The sequence below is a fragment of the Corvus kubaryi genome, unplaced genomic scaffold, assembly GCF_017639235.1.
Source record: "Corvus kubaryi isolate FWS band 111438036 unplaced genomic scaffold, C.kubaryi_AGA036_p1.0 37300, whole genome shotgun sequence".
In the NCBI taxonomy this organism is placed as follows: domain Eukaryota; kingdom Metazoa; phylum Chordata; class Aves; order Passeriformes; family Corvidae; genus Corvus; species Corvus kubaryi.
Window position 1 is genome coordinate 14,290,834 of NW_024581093.1, and position 10,849 is coordinate 14,301,682.

At 44.9% G+C, this 10,849-nt stretch overlaps 1 protein-coding gene across 1 annotated transcript in view; it reads right to left on the reverse strand.

Moving 5' to 3' along the window:
• Nucleotides 1–10,092, reverse strand: part of TSHZ3 (teashirt zinc finger homeobox 3) — a 63,856-nt gene extending 53,764 nt beyond the window's left edge. The window contains exon 1 of the mRNA XM_042027604.1: nt 9,886–10,092. Coding sequence (XP_041883538.1) covers nt 9,886–9,925 — 40 coding nt within the window. The 5' untranslated portion in view covers nt 9,926–10,092. The remainder of the gene's footprint in view (nt 1–9,885) is intronic.
• Nucleotides 10,093–10,849: the final 757 nt, after the last annotated feature.

The following is a 10,849-nucleotide window of genomic DNA, read 5'->3' on the forward strand; positions in this document are numbered from 1 at the left end:
GGGGAAGAAATAGAAAGAGACAGAAAGAAAAGAAAACAGGAGGGGAAAACCTTCAGGGGGCTGAACAAGGCGACTTAGCAGATAATATGAAAGCACATAACCTCCTCAGTGAGTGTGGCAGTGCCCCCAGCACAGCCGGGCGCTCTGGTCCCCGCGCCCCGTCCCCGGCCGGCCGGAGCACATCCAGCAGCGCCAGAGCGGGAGCTGCCCCGCGCCCCCCCGCGCTCTGGCAGGGCCCGGTGATAAATGACACATGTCATTCTGTCGGGAGGGAAGGGTGGGTCAGTGATGTATGGCTCTGCTGAAAAGGAAATCGACTGTTTGGCATGGTGCGGCTATTCTCCACCAGGATTTAGTTTCAGAACTCTAAAATGAAATCTCCGATGTTTCAAGTGCACGGTTAGGGCAGGCCGACGTGCGGCCGAGGCAGCTTGCTGCCTTTTTTTTCCCCCCCCCTTGTTTTTCTTTTTTTTTTTTTTATCCTCTCTCTGCCCTTCGGATTTCAAAAAACTGCTCCACTGACTGGAAACTGCAAAAGAACACACATATATCAAAGTCTTCAATAGTTATGATCCATGATAAAATTTAAATAGGTTGAGGTTTCTATTTTTATTTATTATTGGGGGGGAAAAATGGCATGCAGGCTTGACACAAAAGCAAGATAAAAATTAGCATGTTTGAAGTAATCGTCCCACAGCTTGACATCTGCATAGTAAATTTTAAAGGAAAAAAATGTGTCAGGCAGGCATGAGCTGTTCCCTCCCTCCCCCCCTCTTTCATTAGCTCACTGGCAGGGTGGCACTTCTGAACCTCATTACTGCAGGAGGATTTATGAAGCTGAACCCAATGGCAAAGAAAAGGCATCTGTCAATAATTGTAGGGAGCTGCACTCACAGCTTTGAAATCTCATTAAGTATGCAGTTATCAGGCATAAAGATCAAAAACATTACTCAACTCCGACAGAATCTTATGGAGGAACATTAATTAGCAACAGGCCTACAGTACAAAAAAAAAAAAAAAAAAACAGACTTCCTCTCACACCTGCCCAACCCACAAACCAAAAGAAACACTCCCCCTCCCTCCAGAAAAAAATAATTCCCAGCATCTGAGACTGATCAAGTACATGAAACAAGAGAGAGGAAAAAAAAAATCCAGTTGAGACAGTCTTGGCGGTGAAGAGAGAAAAGGAAGAAGCTGTCAAAGTTGAGAAGGATGTCAGCACTGGCCCTGATTACAAGGGCCTATACAGTTCCCAGGCCTTTTATCATCCCTGCCATCAAAAACAGACTCTGTGTCACAGATGGATGACTGATGGCTGCCAGTCTGGAGTAGCCTCGCCAAGCCTCCTGGAGGCCCCTGCTGCGATCTGGCCCTCCAGCAACAGGCTTGACCTAGCAGGGAAAGGGCTGCCGGCAGCCAGCCCAGTCCCAGAGACACTCAGGAACAGCACCCTGTTCTGTTCTTCCCCAGAACAATCCAGCGAGAGCTTGGTCAGGGTTTGTTTGTTCAGCTTACAGAAGTTAAATGCAATACTGCTGCTCGCCATGCAAAGGCTGTGCATTATTTGAAAATAACACCAGGAAAAATAAATTTAAAAAAAAAATAAAAACCTCTTCTTTGTCCATGCTAAATGTATTTTTCTAATCCTGTTTCTAGTTTGCATTTTAACCACAATTTGCACACTCAATTGCTTAGAAAATACGTGAGAGAGAAATATAAATTTGGGGGGAAACATACAAATTCATAGGCGAAGCTGGACCATAAAACCAAGTGACCTTTGCAGCATTAAGTATGGTGTGCAACTAATTAAGAACTATGGCCATATTAACATTTTTTGTTACAGAATCAAGGATATCAGCTACACAGCTTAACCCATAGCACATATTTTTTTCATTTCCTCTCTACCAAAAACTGTTTGCAAACAATAACGCAAAGCTACTTGTTTAAAAAAAAAAAAAGAAAAAGAAAAAAAGCAGGAGAAGGGAAATCACCTTCTGTAGTCTTTTTCCCACTTGGGACCATGCCTGAAAAACTCCCTCTCTAGTTACATGCTACCCTTCATACATTTTATATTTCCCACAATTTTGCGCTACAAAGAAGCTTTCCAATGTACAATTCCATTCCTGTGTTATTTCCTGTGTCCTGGGTTTTGATATAATGTACATGTTTGTCTCTGATTTCATGGGATATACAGTGATGTTTATGTCTCACTTATAGCCACTCTGAAGACTAGATTCTTAATGAGCTACATCTTTAATAGCACACAGAGCCAGGGATATCTGTGCGCACATACAAGACAACCTGCCTGTCAAAATCTTTTCAATATCTAAAATTAATTCATTTACTAAAGTAATGTGCTTTAAAAAAAAAGCTTAGCTCTGACAAAATACGGAAGTGGAAGTTCCGCTCTAAACAAGATTTTTTAAAGAATTTTGCAAAAAGTGTTACAATAAGGTGTTTATATTTTTTCGTATGCTTACCATATTACTTTTATTATGTGTAGCATCAAAGTGATTATAGCAATTACATCTAACAGAATTAATTATAGAACATCCCATCATTTCTAAATACATAATGCATTAGAGGTAAGCCAAAGAAAGAAAACATCTTGACTGTGGTGACTATTGTTGGAGTATTTCTTTCTTCAAGCATGAAGGTGAAACCAAAGTAGGAAGAAACATACAGAAACGGTGGGGTAACAGCGAAATGTTAACTACAAAAATCTGAATATCAAAGCAGGTACATTTTTACTAGTGATAGTAACCTGCGCAAAGCTGCGCCAGCACAAATACCCATGTAAAATCCATTAGAGTTTTTAATCACAAAATATGGAAACTAGCCAATTCACCTAACCAATGTGTTAGTACATAAAGACAAGAGTGTATGAGTGAAAGAGTTACAAGCCTTTACGTATGCAAAATAAATTCACTCAAAGCTTCATTAATATTAATTTAAATTCAGAACCCATTTACATTAAATTGTTCATTAAAAATTGCCTATTTTATGCAACATGCATTCCGCAAAGAACACATAAGAAAGTGAAACAGAGGGCTCAATTTGATGATGGAAATATCAAAAGTAAATTAATTTGGATCATTCCAAACGAATAATAAAGCAGCCCTCTGCTCTGTGCCAGTGCGCGAAGTTTGGCGGGAGTTTGGCGGAAGGGCACGGAAACCGCCTGGCTTCCCCCTCGCCAAGGCTTGGCCGCCGCCCTTCCCACCTCCCCACCACCACACAGGCTTGCTAAAACGGGAATTATTTATGGACAGGACCTAAAACCCAGCCCCGTGACAATGCTCACTAATCGTGAGCACACCGGGCTGCCCCAGAACTTGCATTAATTGGCAGCGCCGCCAGGCTGAGCTGCCCAACAGCCGCGCCCGGGCGGAAGGGGATGGGAGCTGGAGGTGAGGCAGGCTGGCCATGGAGGCTCCTCACTGGCAAACTCCCACACCAACAACCACAGTCAACTTACGTGATTCCCAACAGCTGCTCCGAATGAAGAAAAGAGAGTCATAATTAATAACATGTGTCCTGACAGAGTTAATTAATAATTTATAATTAAGTCTAAAATACGAACTTAGATTATTCTTGAAGAGTTGCCCCTTTACTGCCCGAAGATGCCAGGTAATGGCATTGGCAAAGAGCTTTCAGATATTTTATGATCCTCTGGTAACTCTTTCCCTACTCTCCCTCTGCCCCCAGGGGAAAAAAACCCTTTGAACATTTTCTGAGAAATATCTTAAAGTTGATGCCTGCAATGAGAAGTGTTTAAATTCTGCAGATTGGCTCTCTGCTGAGATGACCAAAATATCTTTCAGGCGCAAAATCAGGCAAATGCAGTAGGATGAATCTCGCAGTCTCTGAAATTAAGCCCTACTTATTTCAACTCTTTCAGTTCTTTTTATGAAAATGGTAACAAACAATTTCAAGCTCTGACAATGTTCTATTCTGCATTATTGTACTTAAGAAAACTAAAGTACAATCTCTCATGGACTATGCCTTAAAACCTTTGAGCCAATTTTCATGCTTTATTTTTTTTTTAATGTTGAAATCAAGAAAAATCAATTGCACAAATTTTTTTCAATCCTCCTGCTTTAGGTTATGACACATACACACACAAAAAAGCAATGCATCCATTGTTTAGTGGGATTTTTAAAATTAATTTAATGTCTAACTGCAAATGCTGGAAACTAGAATTAATCTGTCTGGATAAAAAAAGGCTTACAGACATTTAAATGCATGTATCGGGACACTTTATCAACCTAACATAAAATTGTCATCTTATCTTATTATATGACTATTTTATGCATGTGTCAAAGAATTTGAAAATGAATGCCTGTCTATTCACTCTAATTACAACTGCATATTATCTGTCTGGATGTACCAGTCCATATCATTGTTACCAAATACAATATATTGTATTCACCTTTCATTTTTAACTTAAGGCTGATAAACCACAATTTGGGCGTAACTAAATTGGAAAAAAATTAGCAAACACAGAGAGAAGAAAAAAAAAATCAGACTAAAACACCTGAGGTAGATTGTTTAGTAAATGATGCTGAAGTATTTCATAGATAAGATAACACACGACTGCTCAGCAACTATGTTATTTTTGGTGTTGTATCATAACCATACACACACATACACTCCTACTTGACAATGCAACACTTCAGGCATCTTAATACCTGATCCACTAGCAGCACCTTGAATACAGGGCTGTGTTAAAATCTGACAATCTGTGTTTGGATTCTCTAGGAAACAGTCACGACATGGGATTAAAATATGGATTACTACACCGTAAAACCAGCAGTGCCAAGGTTTGCCTAGAAAGATAACACATAGGTTACTTTACATCCTGGCAAATGATTTCTTTTCATTCACTCTGTACCACCATATGTTTCTGCATAAGCGTGCACATAGCACGCTTAAAAATGTACCCCACACTTCACCCTGAAGGTGATCTTTTCTATACAGTTTCCACTAATCCTGGAAGCAGGGCTGACAAAAAGGACCCACTCTAATCCTGCTAACTCACCCTAGCTTCACTGCATTTCCCATAACCCTGCAGCAGTCACAATTCATTCTAATCACTTTACAAAACAATCTTTAGTAAAAAGAGGAAAAATGCAGACTTGTAAGCCAATTTAAGAAATAACTGCTGATACATCAGTTATTGACTATTTCACTCCTGCTCATGATAGTGCTCAAGGCAAAACCGAGAACAAAATGACAACATCAACTGCACGCAATAAACTGTGGCCCAGGAGAGCACTGAAGCCCTAATTGACAGCTGTCAAGCTAATGGGAGAAATGGCAGCTGATTCTGGAAAATTCTGTTTTCCAGGCGGATATTCAGGGGAATCTATCAAGCCTTTTTATATTTATGCCCCTTTTCCTTTTCTTTTTTTTTTTTTTTTTTTTTCATTGTTCCTTCACACTTTGCTGGGGAAAAAAAAAAAAAAGCAGAGGACAGCCATAACTAATCATTTTGTCAGCTTGCTGCTAGGAAGAATCTCTGCCCAACAGAGAAATATGTGGCAGGTTTGGAGGCAAATAACATACTAAGGGCTGACACTGCAAGTACCTTTATAGGTAGCCTACTTTATCGCTACATTTACTTTTGGGGTATGTATGTAGTTGCAAGCAATTGCCATAAATTAAAGCGAGCATTCGAGTTGCCGGAGTCAGAGCTGCCTGCAAATCTGGCGGCACAACCTGTGTGCCATCTTGCATCTGTTTGCTGTGGTGCACCCCCAGCCCCGCGCTGGAGGGGCTGAGGGCTGGCACGAGCACGCAAGTCCCTGGAAAGTGGAAGTGCTCCGCACCTCTGAAACATCAATTCCGTGTATTTCAGTGCTCACACTGACCAGGTGCACCTTCTGAATGTAAGCACAGAAGTTGGGAAGAGCCTAAAGTGTGCAGCAATCTCTAGGGTTTAAAACATACTATATGAAAAAAACCCCAAAAACATAGGCCAGGTTTGTTTGTTTGGTTTTTTTTTTCCCAGAGGCTTGAAAACTCGGTGCAGTTGTCTGGGTCTTACCGTTCTATTAAGTATTTAAATAAATAAATAAGTAAACTAAATGTGATTCCAGCAAACCACTAGTTCCCAATCCCTCCTCAGAAGGTATGTATACAAAATATGTATTAAGTCATTTCTGTCAGTAGGAAGTACATTCTCTTGATCTTTTAAATAGGTTTCTAAAAAATCTGCAAGTCAAAGTTATAATTTAAGGATATATAATTACTGTTTGCAGGAACAAGACTGGCCTCTATTAATACACTATCTTAGCTTCCCCAGACAGCAGCGTCTCACTGGTAAATACCTTCTTCCTCCTGACTTACATGACACAAGTCTTTGGAGCAGCGATTCTGACTATCATCTTGCTTTAACAGGTGAGGAATAAAATTGCAACCCCTGACTCTTCTTCCCAAATTTATCTACAATATTCACCTGAGTCTCAAAGCAAACAAAGTGAAATTATCATTTTTGCAGATTCTTGATTCTCAGAGACAGCTTTAGTCTTCCACAGTGTGGTGTTAACACTTGGGCTAGACATAAAGAATTTGTGCACCTGTCTGTTATGTCTGCGAGCTCTGTGCTGCTGAGAGTTCTTTGTTGTTGTTATTCTACTCCAGACCATTAAAAGGGCCCTAATTCCTATGACATGATTATCCAGGTACCAAAGCCCATTTGTCACCTGCAGCAGAAAATTGAGTTAATGCACAACTAAAGGCAACCAGGACTGTGTAATATCAACTTGATTACATCAAACTAGCTGCAAACCTAATTCTGCTGGATGACACTGCGTGGAGCTTGTCATCTCCAATCATTAAAGCTGTCAGGAATCCATCAGGTTTACAGCTAATTAGGTGAACACTAATGAAGCTGGCAAAACAACTTTTCTTTTTTTATGGCTGAGCAGACCTTTCAGTTTGGAGAAAAAAAATTCTCGAGTATTCTCAAGGTTGCTGGGGACTGGATTTCCTGAGTTACCAATCAGCAGACATCTTTAATTCTCCCCCCACCACCACCTTTTTTCTCTCTCAGTACCAAGCAATCAATTTGTCATCACTCTCAGTATGCCACAAAAGCAGTCATGAACCTTATAACTCGCAGCTCTCAAGCCAAAAAGGGGGAAAAAAAAAGTAAGTTTCTTCTGTCTTAAAATAAAACGCCTCATACAGCTCACTTATTTATCTTCATGCACTTATCAACAGCATAAATGTTCTTGTTTTTTCACTCTTGTCAAATAAGTAGCCCTTCAGTCATTCTACATCCCCCATATCCATTAGGCAGAGGCATTTTGATAAAGTAAAGCCAAAGCTAGTGTATGGGAAAGAATGAAAGCACTCACTCTGCCAACTTCTGATTGACCATTAAGCTATTGATGAATGTGCCTGTCAGGAGAGAGACAATTAAATCAAATATGAAACAAAGTCGTTTTGACGGGTCATTTTGATAGAGCAAAACCATTCTTCCATCTCCTATTAGTCCTGCAGTCAAGTTTTTGTAATGAATATTTCTTAACTAACCTGTTATTTCTTAGCTGTTTTTTAAGGTGTTAAAAAAAAAAAGCCTTTGCTTTTACTGCTGTTAGAAAAAGTAACATTTCCAATGTGACCAATAAAAGCAGCATCTCAGTGGGAAGCAATTATACACAATACTAAATGTTTAATGTGGCTATCAAAAAGCTAAAAGTTTAAAGAGATTACACTTCTGCTAAAAATGAAAGATCGCATATAATGGATGGTTCATTGGAGGAAGGAGGGAGAGACAGAGAGTGGTGGAGGGAGAGAAAGGTACCTCAGAATGTGTGTTTAGTGCAGAAACATTTTCTTCCAGCATATGGAGAGCCCAGCTTACAGCAGAGTCGAGTGTGTCAAACACATGAAAAAGCTAGATTTTGCAGAACTAAATTCACTTTACAAAATAGAATTTCCCAAGTATCAGGAAACGTTCACCTTCGTCATTTTTCTTGAAAATTGTTATTTGATGGCACAGGCCAGAAAAGCAAAATATTATCATGAAGTACTTGGCTACGATATTGTTTGCTAGATGGTATCACTACCGTACTGAGAAAGTTTCCAAACTTTCTAGCTGTTTGTATGCGGGGTAAGACTGCTGGGAAGACTGTTTCCCTATTACAAAAGTACTGGCTGAACACAAGTGGATGCCAAAGAGGAGAAGAAAGGAAACATGGACATCCTTATCTACAATTTGTGTCACTCCCTGAGCCCCTTGCTGTTTACTGAATTCAAACCACCCCACTCAGAGAAGTTGTCAGGCAGTGTGGGAGCACTGCCACGCTGCTGAACACCCGTGTTCCAACAAACCCTACACCAGGCTCCAGGACTACCTGCTCCAAGCTGTCCTGAGCACAACCACAGCCGCGCTGCCTCTGGAAAACTTCCACACCGGCCCCTTGGGGCTGCTGCACCCCGGCACCCCAAGGCTGTCCCTCAGCAGAGCCTCTCCTGTGCCTCCCCCCGTGCCAGCCCGGCCCTGGCAGCCCTGGGCCACCGGTGGCACCGCTCGCCAGGAGCCCCTCAAGTTGCGCTAACAGAGAGTTGACAGGCCACGTGTGACGTCACCGAGTCTGGCGTTACCATGGCAAGTGATTTATTGATGTTTATCGGGAATGAATAGATCAAAGGCTGCCAGATGACAGGCGATCAATCAGACATCAAATCAAGGATGGCAACAGGCCAAGGAAACCTTTTCTAGCCCACATATCCCCAACTAAGGATTACTGTAAAATTATGTGGGGCTTTTCTTTTACTGTTTTCTTTTCAATTTGGCTTTTCCAAAAAATACTGCTTAAGTTTAACAGGAGTTGACATTTCTGGCAAAAGGAAAACAAGCCAAACAAACAAAAAACCTCACCAGCACAAAGCCTCGAAAAGTATTTCTAAAAAGGAAAAAAAAAACGGTGGAAATTGTAAAGGCACTATCAGAAACATGCACCAGTCACTTGACAATACACAGACCCTTTTTTTTTTTTTTTTTTTTCCTCCCTTGCTTTACTTTGCAGCTTCTCCTCTGGACTCATAAATAAGAAATCAATAGGATTAACAGAAGAGGCTACCAAAGAAAGTGATCAACTAGGTGGGTCTGTCTGTCTGGCAGAGACGTCTCCAGTTCAGTACAAGGGCAGAAGAGAAAAACGTAAAAGTTGGGCAAAGGAACCAGTTCTGTGCTTGGATCTTCAACTAACACTGCAGACCCTCCAAATTACTTTGTCCCTGCCACTTCATTCACAGCGTGCGATGTATTTATACATACCCTCTCTCTTTTTTAATAGGAAAAAAAAATCAAATAAAAAGAGTATTTTCCCTGGCTTTCACAAACCATTTGCCTGTGAGGGAACGGGATGTAGAAGAACGAAGACTACGAGGGAGAGAAGCAAAGTAGGTGCCAAAGTACAGGCTGAAAGTAACCAAAATTCGCCTCCTTGCTTCCCCCAGCCCGGGAGTGACATCGACCATACGAGCCCGAGCAGTGTGTGCCCGCACACACCCGCCTGCCCCTCGCACAGGGTTACCCCAAGAACCGAGCCGGGCGATGGCAGAGTTCGGAATAAATCAAAGTGGGCACCAAAAGTGGGGAACGGGCTTTCATGCGCCCCCACCCCAAAGAAAAAAAATAAATAAAATCCCCCCAAAGCCCCCCAACCCAGGCGCTGTGCCTCCAGCCCGGGAGTTGCTGGCAAAGCCCTCGGCAGCGGCGGGCAGCGGGGCAGGAGCGGGGCGCGGAGCGGCGGCCGAGCCCGCCGGGAGCCGGTTATGAAAGAGAACGGAGGGAAGCGAGAGGAGAAGCCAGCGGCCGCGGAGGGAAGGGAAGGGAAGGCAGGGAAGGAAGGGAAGCGGCTCTCGTACCTGCTGCGCGCCGGGGCGCTTGCTGCTTCCTCCTCGGCATGCTGGGCTCCTGCGGGCGCCGGCGGGGGGGGGCAGCCGGGGAGCGGGGGTGGGAAGAGTTGCCTCAGCCCCAGAGATCCGGTGAGCTGCTCCAGCCTCGGCGCGAGGGCTGGGTCGGGGATATATTTTTTGTTGCTGTGCATACACGATGCCGAGTAGGAGGAGGAGGCGGCGGCGGCGGAGGAGGCGGCACAGAGGAGAGGACAGCCCTGCTGCTGCTGCTGCTGCTGGCAGAAGAGGGGGGAAGTTTGACAAATCGCCCCGGAGGAAGGAGGAGGGGAAGCCCCCCGAAGAGGTGTGCGGGCGGGAGGGCTGGGGAGAGCCCGCAGTCCCCCCCACCCCGTCCTGCGCCCCCGGTGCCTGGCCGGGCTGGGAGATCACGGCATAAAGACGGGGGATCTCTTGGCCGGAGCCGGCGGAGCCTCAGCCTGTGCTCTCCACTCCCGGCTCGGCGCTGGAGCGGCGGCGGCGGCGGCGGCGGCAACAGGCGAAGCTTGAAGGGAAACGAGATGATCGCGGTGTCACTCAAACTGGTCCGCCGAGGGGGAGCGGGGCACCGCCGCCGCCCGCCCCGGGCCGCGCCTTCACTCAGTGCGCATCGCCCGCCGGACCGGGCACAGGGGCGGGCAGGGGTCTGCCCGGGGCGGCGGCGGGGCGACCCCCTCGCCGCGCCCCCTCCGCCACCCAACTTCGCCCGGCGCCGGTCTCCCGAGCCGCCCGCGGCGGCGGCGGAGGGCTCGCCGGGCAGGGACAGGCAGGGCAGCCCGCCGGGCTCCGCGCCGCTCTCCCCGCTCCCCGCCGCAGCCCTTCCCTTTCCGCCCCCGCGCGCACCCGTTCCCCGCCGGAGCTCCCCGCAGCCATCGCCGCCCGCCACGCCGGGGCATGGGACCCCCCTCCCCCCCGTCCCCGTCGCCCCCGCCCCCCC